Consider the following 20343-nt stretch of genomic DNA (forward strand, 5'->3'; position numbering starts at 1 on the left):
TTTTTTTGCAGTAACCTATTTCTTAAGAATCTTGCGTGCTTGTAACACAACTGTGCTACTAGTATAGTATCCGACACGAAATTAGGTTCTAATAGAGATTTGGTTAAAACTGATAGTTTTGTATTAGTTCCCTTTTACTACTAGCAATGTGATTTTCGTTTAATTAATTAGAGAAACCGAGGCTTAACTGTAGCGCCGAAACTAATTGACGTAACGTTCAGTCACTAGTTACTTCCATTATTATATACCAATAAAATTAAGAACTATTCCTTTATGGTCACTATGGTCAGCTCAAACGATGCTTCCTTTACGTTAATTTGTAGAATGGGCCGAGTCATCGTATATCGAATTATACATATATACCTAATCTTTAAAAGAAAATGTGTATTTTTGAAGACTGTATGTAACACATAATGTTCTCATTATTATTACTTTACCCCATTATTCATAAAAAAAACTAAATATACATAAAAATTTAATTTCAGTCCAATTTTTAATAGTCTATTTCTATTTTACCGTTCCTTTGGTATGCTGATTCAACCTAGAAGAATGAGCAAGAAACTTACCTGTTGCATTTGACATTATTAATTTAATACATTTTGCAAGAATGTTTGCGTGAAATCCATTTCCACTATTATAATGTTTTGTCATTTTCTTTCTTCTTAAGAAAATGATGAGAGCGAGTCATTGGCTAAAACTGGTTTAATAAACTTTTAGCGGTTTTTATGAATAAAGGGGGTAAAACTGTTATTCGGTATTGTTTTCTGTTGTTAAGTGTACATGTTTGGATCAGGAACATTATGAATGAACAACCTTGAGAGAGTATTTTGCTATTATGTTTGCGATATTTTGTATAACTACATGTATTTTAGTATTACATAAAAAAATATACCTGGTATTTTTAACATTATAATTAAATAAATAATAATGGATGTTTCATTTATACTCGTACTAGCTACTCGCCCCGGCTTCGCACGGGTGTACATGTATTATATATATAAAACTTCCTTTTGAATCACTCTATCTATTAAAAAATTGGCTTCAAACTCCGTTGCGTAGATTTAAAGATTTAAGTATACATAGGGACGGACAGAAAGCGACAGCGACTTTGTTTTATACTATGTAGTGATTATTAAGTACAAACTACAAAGATATAACTGTCGTTTTCATGAAGAAAATTGTATTTCTGAATATTCAATTATAACATAACTACATAACACTGCAATCTGGTTGTGTTATAAAAAAATATTCGCATTGTTCATGTGCCTGACATGAACAATTTTTTTATAACTTAACTTAATAACTTGTTAACTAACTAATTAATTGGATAACTTGATTAATTAGAGTAAAAACCTTATCCTATATCTATTTCTTTGGAAAATATAGCTACTTCAAATAAGCCCTTGCGTGGATATTTTAAAAATTTTCAATATTAAATAACTTTCCTGCCACAATTAAAAAAATATTTCGCAAACTCCCCAAATACCGGTTTCAGAATTAGCAGGCGTTTATGTATATGATAGTGTAATTCGTTTTTAAGTTATATTAATGTATTTTAATTTAAACTTGCTCTAGGATATTTTACAAGATCGTTTTTTATTTACTACTTTATTATGTCATTATAATTCTAATGCTTTCAGTATTTTTTCAAATTATTGTGCTGTCGTGAATTCTTGTACAATAATTTGCTGTTGGGTCCTTTTTGTTTTATAGTTACGTGTAGGTAATTCTAAAATGAAGTTGTTCAAAGAAAATCGGTCTAATTGAGGGAATACTTTAATCTGAAGATCCTCTTTAATACTAGATGCCTTATCCCATCGACAAAATATTAACAATGTCTCTACACACAATTGTTAATTTTTTGTCGATGGGATAAGTAGGATAGTTTGTGGAATGCACTTTTAGCTTAGGAAATGAACCCAGATGTGGTAAAATCTCAGTTCGAATCATGATTTCTTAACCTTATTACTTTAATTCTATAAATAATTAAAATACTCAGAGATAGGAGATAAAAAAAGTAATAAACAAATAGGTTTAGATACTGTTTATTTTCATCTCGTATTTTATTATATTTGAAAAAAATTACTTACTGATTACTTGTTCAAATAATTATACTCTTTGACTTTGGAAATAAAACATTATCTGGATTTTACTAGGAAATAAATCATCATCCATTTGGAAATAAAATAAAAATAAATATATTATTATTATAAATCGACAGTTATTTTTATTTCACGAAGAAGGAAGCAGTCAATATTCTAATTTAAAGGTATTTGATAGGAGGATTTGGAGGAATAATCGAAAAGTGTTGGAAGCGGATTTTATATTTACACCTTCTGTAATGTTCGTGAATACTCAAGAAGTACGAAACAAGACAGACAGACAATCCAATCAAAACTGAAATGACAGCTGTTGGATATTTGAAATTGGACCTTCTCGGGTCTGAAGAATAAACCTTAAGGTACGTAGTTGCAAATTTCATGCAATCGTAGATATTGTGGTCTTCTCGTCACGTTTCACCTTCATGCTGGCTTCTACTTGCTCCACGGTGTCAAACAGTGGCAGTTCCTTCGTCTCAGGAGTGAGGGTTATGAGTGCGGCTGTCACAGCTGAAGATACTCCGAACAGTATGGCGGGGAGAGACGCTGATATGTCGTACTGGAATAAGTAAATAAATTTGGAGTTAATAAACAAGAGCAGTTGGGGAAGGGACTTGTTAATAATGTGGACTGATACCCCATGTCGTTCTGATGATATGGTTCCCTCTGGAAACCATCATAATAAATTCCTAGTGAATTATCCACGATGTGCTAACTGTCCTGACCTCATGCTCATCTTATCATCCTCCACTAGTGCCGGCAGCTTATATTGTTAGCGTAGGCAGGAGCATAAAACTATTATCATTCATAAAAAAATATAAGAACAATGAGGACAGAACAGTGGTAGAAATTTGTAGTATTGGTCTGTGTGTTTTCTATATATATTATGTATGAATTACAAAAAATATATGTATGTACCTACTTATATCAGCTATCCAGTATCTATAAAACAAGCTCTGCTTAGTATGGTACTAGAAGACATAGTGTTCAATGTCTTGAGATATTATTATTATTTATTTATTAAAAAAATGTATTTCTGTCAACTGCGTCAACCCAGAACACATAATAAAAATTAATTTAAGTATTTCTGCGAGTTGTCTAGTATCCATAACACTATTGTGGTAAATAATACAATGTTATTATTATAATTAATTCTCAATTAATATGCAATTTATAATTAAATAACCTACCAGCATAGGTGTCAAAGGGGCGAGCATGTTGCCCAGTCTGGAAGCGAAGGCGCATACTCCGAGCAGGGTGCCTCTAGCAGTGGTGGGGAACAGCTCCATGCTGTATGTGACAGCCACAGTGAAGCATGAAGATATCACCACTTTGCCCAATAGGAACAGAGTTATTTTCAACCATACCAAGCCTGTGGAGTAATTTATGAAAGTCTTTTAGAATCTTTTTTCTTTAGAGACTTCTGCGCTTCTGGGAGGAGTTTGGCTGGCTACTTTAGTAGTCTCAGTTCTACACGTACAACGGCCCAGATGAGAAACTGATTACGGAAAATAGTCCTATTTACATTATTTGTATTTTGTTTATGTAATTTTAATATTCAAGAGCTCCACCGACAAGAGCGTAGCTCTTAAATTATGAATGAATGAATGAATTTTAATATTAAGTAAGCTAACGGTCCACCACATGGTAAGTGGTAACCGTCGCCTATATACATGAACAACAGCACGGACATCACATGTTCTTGTGATGTCCGTGATATCATAAAAGAGTTGCCATTTCAAATTCCGTCAGTCCAGGCAGTATACACTGACTGAAATTGGTACAGTAGATACTCAATAAAGAATGACTAACATAGTCCTTTTCTCCTTCACTAGACTGCCTGCTTAAAGGATTGTGACGTAATCATCATAAACATAAAAAAAAACTTAACAAATTTACACGGAAGGAGGTTCTGACGTGTACCAAAATACCGACCAACAATGTAATGGGTATAAATCGTGTCGTACATACTATAAGAACCCAAAAAGAAACTAACTTGCAGGCACATATCCAGATGCTATGCATAACGTCCCACAAATGGCAAATCCAACAATAAGTGGCAGTTTTCTTCCTATCCTGTTCATAAAATACAAAGATATAAGTTCGCCTGGAAACGACATCACTGTAGACAATAGAAAGTTCGTGTATTTATTTCCCGGCAACCACACTGAATTGATCATAAGTCCATAATATACGAAACTTGCACTGAATCGACTAGCTGCACCCACTAGTATACGCAATAATATTTGTTTCGATGAAAAAATCTTCTTGTAACCTTCCTTCACAGTTGTCTTTCCAATATTCAGTTTATTTTTTAATATAGCTTCGTCCGATTCTGTTATAACATCATTAAATTTAATATTATTCGTCTCCGCTGTTAATCGTAAAGTTTCAATCGCCTCTTTAGTTTTGCCGTTTAGCAGTTGCCATCGCGGACTCTCTCTGATCACGAAGACTAGAGCGAGACAAATAATGCCCGGTGTGTATATGATGCGTGCAAGAGTTTTCCAATACGGAACAAACATTGCAATAATGGCGAAAAGCGATTCTCCAACGTAAATCGCGTACGCAAATAGCACAGATGATAGAAGCCTCTGTTTTTTTCCACTTATTTCTATCACTGGAAAGAAAGATTTATAGTTAGGTATACAATTAATCATTCCATAGAAACAATTTTGATTTTTTATGGCAGAAAACATAATTCCAGCTACTGGAAAAAGGAACAATTTTTTTTGTAAAACTATTAATACTATAGTACTAACATTATGATACCTAGATACATAGCTATTAGGGTTCATTCCCGGGAATTCTCGGTTCGAGAATTCCCGGGAAATTCATGGGTTTTGTTCCCGGGAAATCAAGCTCGAGAAAAGTCGAGAACTCGAGAAATCATGTACCTATATAGATATTAAATTGCCCTTTGTTTTGTTGCGTGGCGGCGCAATAATTTAAGATATTAACGTTTTTGTTTAAATTCATGTTATTTTTTTTATTTTGTAGAAACTATTTTTGTTTACGTTGTTTTTATTTTCTAAATAAGCAGCCAAAAATGGTGCTGTCATTATAAATATATAATATATGTCATTATAAATAAGTCTAATTATAAGAACAATTAGGTCCTGAAAAATTGAAATTGGCGTTTTGTAAGGGAATAACCTGAAGTATTTTTTTTCAAAATATAATATATTTATTTAATCTAGGTACCTATGTACCATTTCTATTTATGCACTTTTGCCTTTTGTTTTTGCACTTCGGACTGCCCCATCGGAGTTTAATTTTTTCCCTTGCAAGAAGTTATTAAAATTACTTAGTAAACTTTGAAAAAAATGGTAATCTGTTGGAGCAAGGTCCGGGAAGTACGGTGGTTGTCTTAGACATTTCAATTGAAGTTCTTCTAATTTGGTAACTGTCTGTTGTGCAGTATGTGGTCAAGCGTTCTTGGCGTTTGACCAGCCTCGGTTGTTTAGCAGCTAGCTTTTCCATCATGGTTTCTCAATTGCTGACAATACACATTGCCAAAGTGAACAACACCGGAAATAGTCCACCAAACGTTCACAAGTAACATTTTTTGAGGCAATTTTCGCTTGGGGCAGGATTTGGTTGGTTCGCCAGGGTTTAGCCATTGCAATGAGTGTTTCCGATTATCGTACAAGATCCACTTTCCATCACAGGAAATGATTTGATTTAAAATCCCTTCATTATTATGCCGGTTGATTAATGTAACGCAGCAAGCTACGCGCGTTTGTCGATTTACTCCATTGAATTCATGAGGGACCCACTTTTCAAGCTTTTTCACCGTCCCAATTTGCTAAAGGATTAAAACAGTTTTGTCATTAACACCGCAGCCTGCAGCTAACTCGGACGGGTTTGCGATGCATCCGCTTCCACAATAGCCTTCAATTCTTCATTATCAACCTTGGATTCCGGCCGCCCACCGAGATTGCTTTGCAGGTCAAAATTTCCAGAACGAAAACGTTGAACCTAAAAATGCACGTGTTTTCTTTTGCGAGACCACTTAGCAACGTGTAGCACTGGTGCCACAGCGGAACTCGTATTCGTAAATAACGCGATACTTTAAGTTTTTTCATTTTGTATGCTGTGAGTGACCCATTTTGTTTTTTTTGGACTACTCTGATGCTGTTGGCCCCAGCTGGCCTTTACAACTTCACCGGACGTTAGGGGGCGAGTGCAGATGGCACTCCAAACCCGCGGAAGGACTTATGGAGCGGCTGAAGGCCAACTCCTGCCTGACGGATACGACTTTAGTCTGAGGGCACCACTAGGGGTTCGAACCTCGGTTCAGGCCGTCGTAATTTCGATCCCCGTTTGAATTGGACTGGGGATCGATCGAAGGGGCGCCGGTGTGGAGCGCACAGGCGCCCGGTTGAATGCGCGATATTGTGTGTTTGAGGTCGTCGTCTTCGCCGGCGAGGACGGTGTCGTGTGTGTGTGTAAAAGTGTGGTCGGGGTAGAACGGGTAGGTCCGTGGGGAGGTTACCTGCCGTTATGGGGTCGTCGGAGTCAATGAGAACGTGCCTCGGGCGACGTTGTCGCGTATGTCTGATATTACTCCTTGGTGCGTAGTCGACCGCACTGACTATAAGCGGGTTAGGGTGGGATTGGGCACAATCGAAGTAGCATCGAGACGCTTCCTTCATAAACTGCTTGATGGAGGGCAGATTAAGATCGCGGTGGAGGTCTACGCTGCGAACGAACCACGGCGCACCGGTGGCTCGACGCAGAAACCTATTCTGTATGATTTGTAGTCGGTTGATTAAACAGTAGGGTATGTGGGCGAATACGGGACTAGCGTAAGTCATGATGGGACGGATGCAAGCCTTGTATAGTGTCAGCTTGTTGCGAAGCGACATTTTACTAGTATAAAGGCGGCTCGGTCGCAGACACGCTTGATGTGAGGACGAAACGTTAGTTTCCTATCTAGGGTGACGCCGAGATATTTCGTTTTCGAAACCCACGGGATGTTTTGGCCGAATAGTTCGATCGGGTGATTCATAGAGTGGAATTCCCTGCTAAAGTACACTGCTGCACTTTTTTCGGGATTGACTTCTATGCGCCACCGACGGAACCATTCGCCCAATATGGTTACGGCTTTCTGAAGCCGTCTGGCTATTGTCGCACGGGACTTGGCGGATGTAAAGAGAGCCAGTCATCGGTATGTCATCGGCAAACAGCGATATTTCGACTTTTAAGTCGGAGAATTTAGGGATGTCGTTGGTGTACAACGAGTAGATGAGTGACCCAAAGTGAATAGCTGTATAAATTTGGAAATGGAATTCCTAAAAAAGAGGAGATATTTGAGATCAAAGTGGCCAGTACGACAAAACGCCAATTTCATATGTAAGGACCTAATATTATTTCTCTAATTAAAAAAATAATAATTTATTCATAATATTAATGTTTTTAAATATACTCAATAAAAGTTTAATTTGATACTTTTATTTGAGAGGAAAACCACTGAATTTTTTGACGTTATTGGAACCAAATAATATGAGAAAACGTACGTAAATGTAAATTTCTCTTTTTCGACAACCCGAGAAGACCCGAGAAATTAATCTCGAGAATTTTCGAGACCCGAGAAATTGAAAAGCTCGAGAAATCATGAACCCTAATAGCTATCCTCATATCTGTTATTCCGGATGCGGTAGTCAGAGTTTTAGTCAAAGATAAACGTTGTGACAAATGTAATACTTGACATACCCACATTTCTTATACTAGATGCTATACTTATTATTGCTAAACATTATTAATTAGTATAGACAATTCAATATGATTAATAACGTGTGAAATTATACCGTTATATTTCTCAAAATAAATAAATATATCTTGTTAATTTCAGTGTACAATCAACTTACTAAGCACCATGCCGGCAGGAAAAGCACCTCCAGAGAAAGTCGCTTCAATACACTCTATGGCTATGTACAAATAATAGGACGTGGCGAAAGTCTTGACATGCCCCATACACGTGCCCACTACGCAGAATATTACGGCTGGTTTACGTCCAAACCTAGGAAACATAACAATTTAATTTCGTATTTAATGTTGTGCTAGTTTGTCTGTGACTTAGTCTGCTTCATTATAAAAAATGAAAAAAAATTCAAAAACCTAACCCAAAGAAGCTAATATAAGAAGTTTCATCGTTCTACCTTCAAAAATGACAATACTTCCATACAATTCATCGCTCCTTTACAACTCATGACCAATGACCTTTTTCAAGGTCTAGAGTATCTGTGTACCAAATTTCGTTTTCTGACTTCAAGACTGACAAAGTTACTTTCGCATTTATAATATTAGTAAGGAGTTAGGATGATTTGGTTTATACCTATCTGCCATCCAGCCGGCCACTACCATGGAGACCAGCATGCCGACGCTGTGCACTGTACCAATCAGATTTATTTTCCAAGGTTCACACGCCAGGTCCAACTGTAAGTGAAATTACAGCATAAGAGACATCTTAGTTCTCTTACCCCTCGCGATACCACTCACGCTTTGCCATTGTGGAATAGTGGCTTGAGTGGTATCATGGGTGCCACGTGATAACGTGATGTCCGTAATGCTGTTTTTTATATATGTATAAAGGCGACGGTAACTGCTTACCACCATATGGACCGTCAGCTTGTATGCCATTAATTCATTACACAAAAAACATCAACAAATCAAATTGACGGCCATGATGGTCTAGCGGTACAGCATACTGCATTACTTCCGCGGGCTACGGGATCGATTCAAACATTTGAATTCATGAGTATGATAGTTTGTATTGGTCTGGTAATTTTATTTATTTATTTATTTATATAACTTCAACGCACAACATACCAAGGTAAAAGTACATATGGCGGGCTTAACACCTTACGGCATTTTCTACCAGTCAACCACAGGTTGTGCAGAGAAACTGTAGACGGTGCAAATGTAATCAATAATAATAATATATATTTACTAAACGTAAGTACATGTAAACATACATATACAAATACATACAATATATATAAAGCTATAGATAAATATGAATAAAATACATACCTAAATATACCATATACACATCATATAACTTATACATACATATAACATACTTAATAGTCAGACAATGATATAGCAACAGCAGATAGAACATAATAAAAAAAAAAAAAACAAATTCAGCAACTATAACATAGAAAAGATGTACAGATAACAATGAGTAACGCAAAAAGATAAAATGGAAAACTATTCTACATAATAGAAAAGTTACATGCTGGAATAGTATTCCCGCAATTTACGCTTTAAAGAAAACTTACTCGTGGCGGTCTTGATATCAAGGGGTAAGTCGTTCCAAAGTTTGATAGCCTGAACGGCGAAAGAATAGTGGATGAAACCGGACAAATGAGCCGGTATAAGAAGTAAACATTTTCTGGTCGTGCGAATAGAGCGAATGGTGTTGTCCCCATGGAAATGAAATTGATTGCTAATGTAATCAGGAGAATTAGAATCATATAGAAAAGAATAGAGAGTACATAGCATACGAACATTTCTACGATAACGGATAGGTCGCCATTTAAGCTGTGAACGAAAAGAAGAGATATGATCGAATTTGCGCAAGTTAAAAATGAAGCGGATAGAATTGTTGAGAAGCCGATCCAATTTGTTTAAAAGGTCTACGTTCATGTCAGAACAGCACACATCAGCATAATCAAGAGTGGGGAGAACTAATGATTGGACAAGGAGAGTTTTAGTACTTATAGGGAGAAAGTTTTTCAATCTATGTAAGTTACGCAGTGTAATTGTGACTTTACGACTAACGTCACTAACATAGTTGTTCCAACTTAGAGTACTGTCTATAATTAAACCGAGATTTTTTACTTGAGAACTATACGCAATTGGTTGTTTATTAAATAGAACAGGAGGTAAAGTGTTGAAATTAATTTTATTTAGTTGTTTACTGCTTCCGAGGACTATTGCCTGACATTTGGAGGGATTAACAGCAACACCAAACTTTTTGGACCAATTGAGTATATGATCAAGATCAATATTCAATTGGCCGATGGTATCACTGAGCTCCGATGCAACAGCCTGGGAGTAGATCTGGAGATCATCTGCGTACAAATGGTAAGAGCATTTAAGAACTTTAGTAATAAAATCTATAAAGATAGAGAAAAGTAATGGAGACAAAATACCGCCTTGAGGAACACCAGTAACAAGATCGCACCAATCCGATAATGCCTGATTGGCACGAACTGCCTGCTGACGTCCACGAAGATAGGAGCTAAACCATTTAACAACTGACGATGAAATCCCAAGACGTGAAAGGATAGCGAGTAAGACATCATGGTCAACGATATTAAATGCATTAGAGAAATCGACTAAAACGAGAACTGTTAATTTAGATTGCTCCATACCTTCCCTCACATCCTCAGTAATTTTCAGAAGAGCAGTAGTGGTGCTGTGTCCAGGGCGAAAACCAGACTGGTAGGGGCTTACTAAGTTGTTTTTAAAAACAAAATCAGATAACTGTCTGTGGACCACAGCTTCTAGTATTTTAGAGAGGAAAGGCAGGATTGATATAGGTCTAAAGTCCTTAAGAAGTTGTGGGGATGATACTTTAGGTAGTGGTAGAACGAAAGCATTTAGCCATGCTGCAGGAAACTCGGAAGAAATTAAAGAAAAGTTAATGATGTGAGTAATGATAGGAAGCAAGTGTTTAAGTGAGAGAGTAACCATAATCCTACTCACATCATCTGAACCAATACAATTGGACTTTATGGAAGATATTATCTTGTAGACTTCATCGTCAGTAACTGGTGAAAATAAAAAATCTACAGAAAGTCTAGGCCATGAAGTTATCTCAGCTAAAGTAATGGATTTCTGAGAATCGCTCAAAATGGGAACGGTGGAAAAGTGCCTGTTCAGGTCATTTAATGAAAACTGTGAGGAAAAATCATTTGGCTGATTGCACAGCCCAAGTGATTTGAGAAATTTCCAGATATTGGCCGATGAGGAATTTTGAATATTAGAGTGGATGTAACGGCGTTTAGCAGCTCTTACCATATAGTTGCAACGGTTACGTGCTAATTTAAAATTCTTCCAGTTCTCCTCGCAACGATCCCTTTTGAAAACCCTAAAAGCCCGATCACGTTTTCTCATGGACATGCGTACTGCTTCTGTTATCCAGGGAGCTGGTCGTCTTTTAACCCTGACAAGGTGGGCCGGTGCATGCTTATTCATGATATGGAGCACAGAGAGATTAAACGCGGACACCATGTCATTTATACAAGAAGCAGAAAGTACACATGACCAATCCACGTTAGTCATATCCTGGTCTAATTTCGTTATATCAATTCTGGAGAAATTGCGAAGGCGAACTACGGCTGGTTTTGGCTTAAAAGTTTTAATGTTGTACGAAACAAATATAAGGTCATGTCTTGAGAATTCTGGTGCAGAAAACTGACCATGTTTCAGTACAGATTCTGGTGATGAAATAAAAACGTGATCGAGCCAAGTGTCTGGAGAATTTATATTAGTATGAGTAGGCCCAAGGGGTAATACCGAAAGGCCTGCTGACTTCATTATATTGCGCAGTTTAAGGGATCTGTGTGTGTCATGGAGCAAATCAGTATTAAAATCACCCATAATAATGTGATGTGTGTGTTCCGCCATAACTACCTCAAAAACAGATTCGACGTCTTGAAAGTAATCAACGGAAGGAGGACAGTAAACAACACCGAGAACGATCTTAGTTCCCCTAACATCAACCGCCACGAATAAATATTCAGCACTTCCCGAGAGGGATGAACTAAACAAAGTTCTATGAGTGAAACCACTTCGTAGGTAAATAGCTACGCCACCTCCCCGTCTATCAGTCCGATCATTCCGCAACAGAATATAGCCAGGTAAACTTACATAGGTTGAGGGTATGGTGGGTTTTAACCAGCTTTCAGACACCAGGATTACATCCACAGTATTAGAAGTAAAGGTGTTCATAATTTCTCCATGGTGCTGTGGTAAACTTTGAGCGTTAATATGGCAAATATTCAAATTACGTCGTGTGTTCACAAGTTCATTAGAGAGATGCGCGGAGAGAGAACGCTCGGATAGTGACTCATCAAGTGCTTCGAATGAATTATTAGAACTATGGGCTGTATAAAATGAATCATTATCAGACATTTTAGAATAAACTAGATAAAAATAATATATATATATATATATATATCCTACAATATAAGTATATACAATATATAAATAATTAAATGCAACGATACGCCAACACTGTTGCAATGCACAAACCGCCGGCCAACTGCTGATAAAAACTTAAAACGAACAATATTTATTACTACAAGTTCACAATTTACGTTATTGAATGCAAAATTTACATACAAATAAACATTACTATTACATATAATATGACTACTTGTAAAGAAAAAATTAAAAAGAAAAAAAAAAAAAAAAAAAGTTATTACATGTTACAAATCAAATTCACTTTATCACACATAAGTTCACAAATTAAATTAAGTAAGTATCCAGTTACATAATAATAGAAACAAAATTTTGTCCAAATGACAAGTGACAATGCATTCAATTTTCTATTTATATTATATATAAGTATTTACAAAAAACGTATCTATGAATATATATAAGTTGTGTAGTACCCATAACACAAGCTCTGCTTGTAACTAATTGCCGCTGTTTTAATTGACCTGAGATATTAGAAATTTGTAGAAATTTATATATGTTTTGCCTTATATACATATTTTTGACATGTCTCATTTATATTAGTGCATCGCCAACGATCTTTCTCTACACCACTCATGGTTGCTTGGTAGATGACGCCGCAAGGTGTTGAGTCCGCCATATGTACACGCTATTTTCGATATTTAATACAAATTTAATGTCTTTTTTGTAAATTTGGATTTCTAATAATATTTATTTTAATTCTTAGAATGTTGATAGCATCTTAAAAACTCCTATTATGAACAACTTAATAGTTTGTCATGCTGAATTGTATTCTATACTATTTAAACAGTTATCATTTCCATGACGATCTATTTAAACACGTAAATTTACGTGTTGGGTTTTCTCAACTAGGGCTCCTTAAATAACCGCATTATCTGTGTACAATTTGCACATGTGTAATTGTTATGTCATTTTAGTGAGGAAGTGACAGTGTGTAGCAAAAATATATTTTATTACCCCACACAGAGATTACATTATCAGTCGTCCTCTAATTTGTTAATAAATAGTGGTAATAATCATTTACAGGTGGTATTATGAAGTTTATTAAAAGAGATTTTATTGTTTTCTTTAATAAACATTTCTCTGAAGTAGATTTTACGGTACATGTAATTCAATAAGAACAAGTAATCCAATAAGTAGAAGTGCATACTGGTATTTTAAAAGAGACTATTATTTTTCTAAATAGAATTAATATTTCTCTAAAGTATATTTAAAGCATTTTTTTTAAACAGCATGTTCGAATTATTCAGAATAGACGGATGCTTTTAATTATATTCTGTAAGTTTTAATAATATATATTTTTTTATAACACAGGGGACAAACGAGCATGCGGCTCACCTGATGGTAAGTGATTACCGCCGCCCATGAGCACCCGCAACACCAGGGGAATTGCAAGTACGTTGTCGGCCTTTTAAAAAGGAATAAGCCCTTTTCTTGAAGGTTTCGATATCGTATCGGTTCGGAAATACCATTGCTGGAAGGTGATTCCACAATGTGGTTGTGCGAGGCAAAACGTTTCTAGAAAACCGTACTGTGGAAGACCGCCATTCATCCAGATGATCAGGATGGTATTTTAGTTGCTGGCGTGTGGTACGGTGGTGAAACTCAGCAGCTGGTATTAATCCGAACAATTCCTCAGAACACTCCCCGTGATATAATAATTAAAACTTACAGAATATAATTAAAAGCATCTGGGAAAACATTGGGGGAACACTTTTTTTTATTTTTTTTTATTGGGTTGTGTGGGCTATTGCCAGATGTTTGTAGCACCTGTAGCACTGCGACCTACATAGATCTATTGTGCTCGCCCTAAAACACTTGATATGGCACAGTAATTTTATGAATATTAGTATTGAGATAAATTATAAAAAAAAATGGTAGAAAAAGGCAAATATTGAATACTATTGAAAATAGACGAAGGAAAATTTTGGACAAACACTTGATATGCCACAATAAGTTTATGAAGAAAAAACGAGAGAGGAAGAACAGGGCATAGTTACAATTGCATTGGCAAATTAAAGACAAAACTGGATTCGTGTCGTATGAAAATTTAAGGTAAATGACGGAAGGTAGTGGAAAATGGCAACAGCTCCACCGACAAGAGCGTGCCTCTTAAATTATTATGAATGAAATATATATATTGCAGAAAACAAAAATCATGTGATAATTAAATGAGATTTACTAAGAAAAAGATAATTTTCTTTTATGTAATTGAAACGGCAAACGTTAAGTAACAAACGTCTTGTATATAAGTTAACAGTACTATAAAAATCTTGCTATGTCGGGACACGCATGGAACCTCTTATACATTGTCTGTTAGGAGGTCTACGATGTCATGCGGCCGTATCAAGAAATTTCACTGCTTAATAAATTTTCCCATGTTTGCATTATAATATCGTTGATAAAATGCAACTTACATCCGCTACAATAGTGTTGTTAGTCTCGTAGATCCACCCTGTACAGGGTTCTATTAAATTGGAGAAACTGTCGGCCGTACACGACTGTGTTTGCGACCAGCTTTCGTTCAGAATAGGCTTCGAACATCTGTCAACGGACTCGTTAGACCCCCACGGTGGGGGTTCATATGCAGCCTCCGTACTCTCACATTCTGGTATTCGACACCTGGAAAAAAAGATGTCATGTTAAATCTAAAAATTTAGGGTTGCAAAAATAATATAAAATAATTTTCAAAAAACTTGAGGAGGATCATCCTTAGCACTTAGGGGTATGAAAAATAAATTACATCCTATTCTCAGATCTACTGAACATACACATATAAAATTTTATAAGATTTGGACAAGCTCTTTCCGAGGAGTTTTGTTACAACCACTGTGTTTTATAGATTAGATATATAGATTAGTAACGTTTCAAAATCCATTAGGGTATAAAAATTTTAATTATCATTCGAGTTTATATATAATACTACTAAGGAAATAATGTCTATTCTATTTCTTACCTGTAGTTAAGATCACCAGCAATAAATACATAATTAATGTTTGCAATTGTAACAAATACGATACCGAAGCATATGCAAACATATTGTAATATTTGATACTTTCCAAACTTTTCCGTAATCTCCCACATGTCGTATACTTTAGGCGGTACATCTTTATTTTTTTTACTTCCCCCCATTTAATTTATGAAAACGGCCAGCACTGACACTATGTACAACAAATTAAAACAATATATATATTACTAGTATTTTTTCACACAAATTTATATTTCATTTAACACACAATAAAAGAAAAAATAGCTTTGCTAGTATTATTCTTTATTATTTATAATTCATAATGTATTTAATGTGATTGTGTATTTTATACGCACGAACTCTTCTGATATGCGAATATTAAAAAAAAACGCGTGCGCTTGATTCGAAGATGTGTGTAATAATTAATTGGCAATTAAACCGCGTAACAGCGACGATACATTGTGGAGAGATGTTATTATATACATATACTAGTATGTATATATAGCTTATGTCGGACAAATATCATATATTATATTATGTACTTAGATCATAAATACCACCAAGGTAGATGATAATGAACTTGGTTAATTATAAATTGATTGGTTGAGGACGTTTCAGCTCAGTGGTTTACTATATATCATAACGTCGGGTATTTGTACTTAATATCAATAAAACTTTGTATGTATGTTTATACATATATATATATTTACATATATAGTCTTCAGTAATGGAAACACCAAGAATATATTACATATATTCCATCGTTTGATTGCATGATAATATTTTGTTTTACAATAGTGTACTGAGTTCCATAGTCGGCCCCATAACTAATGTGTTCTTCATAATTACATATCAGTTTTTTTGTCTATATTGCACAAATTATGTACTAAATTATATTTTGTCTGTATGACATTTAATGATTGTGATGTCTGTTATAGATAAATAGGGGTCACGGATCATAATTATCTCAATAAAATGAACACGAGGTTGTGTAATAGTAGTATTACATAACTATATAATATGAACAAATCTTGTATATATATATTTATTTTACTTATTTATTTGCTTTATTGACCTCTAAAATTGGTACAAAAGGTGGACTTAATGCTACAGCATTCTCTCCCAGTCAACCTTAAGGATACATGAATGCGGCTATTAAAATTAAAATAGAATTTTAATAAAAAAAATACACATAACTAAATACTTACATACATATATAGAATTAACCTACTTTTTAATACAATAAATACAATAATTACATACTTAATTGGTAAGTACTCGAATGTGTTCTGGGAGTGAGTTCCAGAGCCGTGAAATTTGTAGCCTAAATGAGTGGGGGACGAAAGAAGTTTTATGAAGAGGAGTAAGAAGAAGGAGACCATTTATAGATCACAGCTGACGATCACGAGAATTCCGGAAGTATTGAAATTTACATTTCAAATATTTCGGGGAAGCAGGATCAAAACGGATAGAGTAAAGAGTGCAAATTAATTGCTGTTGCCTACGCTGGCGAATACGGAGCCATTTTAGTTGATAACGCTATGAAGAAATATGATCATATTTATAAAGGTTGAAAATGAAACGAATGGAGTTATTTATGAGCTGATCCAACTTATTAAGAAGCTCCTCATTGAGATCAGGACAACACACATCAGCATAATCAGTACATCAGCATTTATATGTATATATTATGAATACCACTTGTATTTTGGTGATGGGTCCTCTAAAAATGCACAGAAATATTAATTACTGGATACATAGAAACAACATTATAATGTATGTACATAAATTTATATCTGAACTCATTAAAATACTAATTTTCTAATTTCGTTGTCGTGTCCCCAAATATCCTTTCAGAAAATTCCTTGCATTAATTTAATTAAATGACGTCATATAAATAAAGAATTATTATTATTATACTAATTTGTAAAGCATTAAAAATAAATAGTGATAAATGATAATATATTATATTTGTTCATTCTTAATCATAGACCATTTTTTCATTATCTTTCAAAGTGGCAGTGTTGTTAACTCATAAACCAAAAATTTAATGCTTTAGAAGTGCTTATGATATTCTACTTTATCATATGATGTTACATAGATTGGATGTCTAAAATTAGCCTCGAAAAAAATATTTTTTCGGTTGAATTTATAGAAGAAATATGTTTGTGCTTCTCACTCATACGTATAATTGTATTTGCCAGAATGAAATACTTAAGATGTTTACAGAATGTCAAATTATTGAGAGAAAGAATAATAAAAATGTTTATAGCTATAGACCGCAATAAAGCGAAAGGCAAATAATATAATAACAAGTGATTTGAATGATTGAAACATTGGTCCTGTTTTATTAATATTAATGGGGCCAATTCCATATTAATTATTTGCGTCTAGTAAGCGAAGATTCGCCGTTGTGGGCACGGACTTTTCCACAACTCTAATAGTTAGTAATAGACTAATAACCCCACTCTCAGCTGTGTACCATGTTGACTTCTACCTAGTTTCCCCTGGAAAGCATCGAGATAAATTTTTGTTGAATTTGTCAGTAAGGGCGTTGCCCTTGTTAAACATGAATGAGTTAGTTATGACTAGACATCATTCACGTTTTCATCCTCTACTAGTGATGTAATGTAATGCAATGTAAGTTGGACTCCATTCTCCGCAATATCATGTGGGCCGTTGTGCGTGATCCTCCACTGGTGTCCGATAGTGTAAATCTTTACAGCCGGGGGCACCTAAAATTTATAATCTTATAAATATTTCATTGTTATGTTCTTTTATTAAGTTACAATATAATTTATTGTAGTAAGTTTAAACTTTAATTTTGTATCGTAAATAATGTACAATTTATTGATAAGTAATTGATTGTTTTCTTTATAACAAGCATCGTTCTTACTGAATGTCTACATACATTTAAGGAAAAAATTCTTACAAATACTGACAACTATGTCAGTCTGTGAGTTGTAGCAGACAGGTACATCGTTTTCTACACTTTTCAAAGTAAAATCTTAGTTGAACGATTACCACAGAAAAGATTATCCGGACTTGATCTCCTGAATATAGATATTAACATAAATCTTAATATCTATGAAATTAGAATCGTTATTGTGAATATGAACATAAACTTAGATATTACGTTTTACGCAAAGCTAAAATAAAATTATTTAAACTACGTATTTCTAACATAAATTCAAGAATTAGATTTAATAATTTACAGTCTAAATACTGTAAAAAAATTTACTAACTAAACCTGTAACTAAAAAAGTTGCGAACCGTTCGAAGTGTAAACAAATGTGTTCGTTAGCTCGTAACGCAAATCTCAATTGCCTCAAGAATTTATTTAATGTTGTTAATATGATATTAATAATATTCCAAAACTGTCGAATATATTGAATATATATGTCTAAAAATATTGAAATTGAGATCACCGTCAGCACTTTTTATCACTTTTCTGCTGTTTTATAGCTGAGATTAGTAGTGTAGCGGACATTGCTCTTTTTATATAATACATCCACAACATTGAGCACTTCCTATCTAACCTCTGAATTATTTCTAGTCAAGATTTGTAAGCCGTACTTACAATATACATTTTTTTGTACTCAGTAGAGTTTTCTGCTTTGTAAGTTGTATTTTCGGTCGGTAAGATAGGGCGGTGAAAGAAACAGTAATTCGGAATGAGTAGTATCATGGGCTACTTGATAGCGAGATGTCATGTTATAATGTGACACCCGCGTTTAACATATTTTTAACTGTTACCACTTACCATCGTGTGGACCATCAGCTTGATCCAGTTACTTAAAGTCCTTTAGTCGAGAAGGACTAAATTGTTATATAATGAATGCTAAAAATGACTAAACAATAATATTTATTTATTTTACTTTAACGCATATAATTTAATAATTTCAAAGAACATATGTCGGACTTAACACCATGCGGCATTATCTACCAGTCAATCTCGGGTGGTGCAGGGAATAACTGTTGGCGGTGAAATATAAATATAAATATTTATTATATAACATTTTTTTATTGTATTATGTAATCTGTCTAGAATTATATAATTTTTTACTAAAGCCTTTACTATTCATTAATATAAAATTTGGAGGCAGAATGGGTGGAACTATATGTACCGATTCCATAATGCGTATCACATTCCTCGCAAATAAACGTTTCATTTCATTTCATTTCTTACATACATCAGACATTATCAGTGTAGGCATTATCTACTACAAACGCGTTGGCTTCCCTCATTTCACAGAGTATATTTGAATCCAACATCAGCCGAAGGTCTGGCATCAATTTGGTTTGTTATCTGTGCCTTAAATATCATAGAGTCGTAAGAAATTTAAATTTACAAAGAAAGTTTTTGGTATCGGTTAAATATTAAGCACTAATACGGTTTAGAAAATAAAAATATTGCGATAATATGCCAAAAGCACATTTTTATAATTTCAGTCACTCGAGCGTTATAAAGTTAATACGAAAGCTCGTGAGTTTGCATGGATAAACGGTTGTTTGTTACTCTTTCAAGCAAAAACTATTGAATGAATTTGATGAAATTTTATAGTAATATAGCTTTTACTCAGGATAACGCATTTACAGAGATATTACCCAATTTAGGCGAAATATAATTATAAATGTAAAGTAAGACGAAATTGCCCGGGTGAGGTAATATTGTAATACAGTAGCTGTGCCTGCGGTTTCACTCGCATGAAATTTATAGCCTATGTGACATCAAAGCTATCATTTCGAAGCCGATGAAATAAAAATACTAAATATTTATAAAAGGTTATATTAAATAAAAAAGACAGTGTTGTCTTATTTCGCGTTACATTCTCTATACTTTCGTACACAAATGGCAATAAATAAATTTCCAAAGAATATTACACTAACAATAATTTCCGTATAAGAGTCAGCTCACATTATAAGCTGATGTTTGTGAACGACGCCATTCTATTGGTGTATTTTTTGTTAGGCCCTGCCCTCTTTGGAAATGCACCAATCGAAAACCGTCGTCGAGTAGTTCGGGCACTTAATAATGTGAGGCCTTTGTAATAATAC

At 34.5% G+C, this 20343-nt stretch overlaps 1 protein-coding gene across 1 annotated transcript; it reads right to left on the reverse strand.

The window, feature by feature from the left end:
• Positions 1–2273: 2273 nt before the first annotated feature.
• On the reverse strand, positions 2274–15457 carry LOC131843942 (solute carrier family 22 member 3-like). Its single transcript, XM_059192728.1, has 7 exons — positions 15274–15457; positions 14735–14939; positions 8440–8540; positions 7973–8124; positions 4096–4719; positions 3290–3471; positions 2274–2658 (listed from the first exon to the last, which is right to left on the reverse strand). Exons 1-7 carry the CDS (start codon positions 15447–15449, stop codon positions 2479–2481), a joined length of 1620 nt encoding a protein of 539 aa, XP_059048711.1. The 5' UTR covers positions 15450–15457; the 3' UTR covers positions 2274–2478.
• Between the last annotated feature and the right edge of the window lie 4886 nt (positions 15458–20343).

Source organism: Achroia grisella, unplaced genomic scaffold (assembly GCF_030625045.1).
Source record: "Achroia grisella isolate CSIRO2021 unplaced genomic scaffold, CSIRO_AGI_Agris_v1 utg359, whole genome shotgun sequence".
In the NCBI taxonomy this organism is placed as follows: domain Eukaryota; kingdom Metazoa; phylum Arthropoda; class Insecta; order Lepidoptera; family Pyralidae; genus Achroia; species Achroia grisella.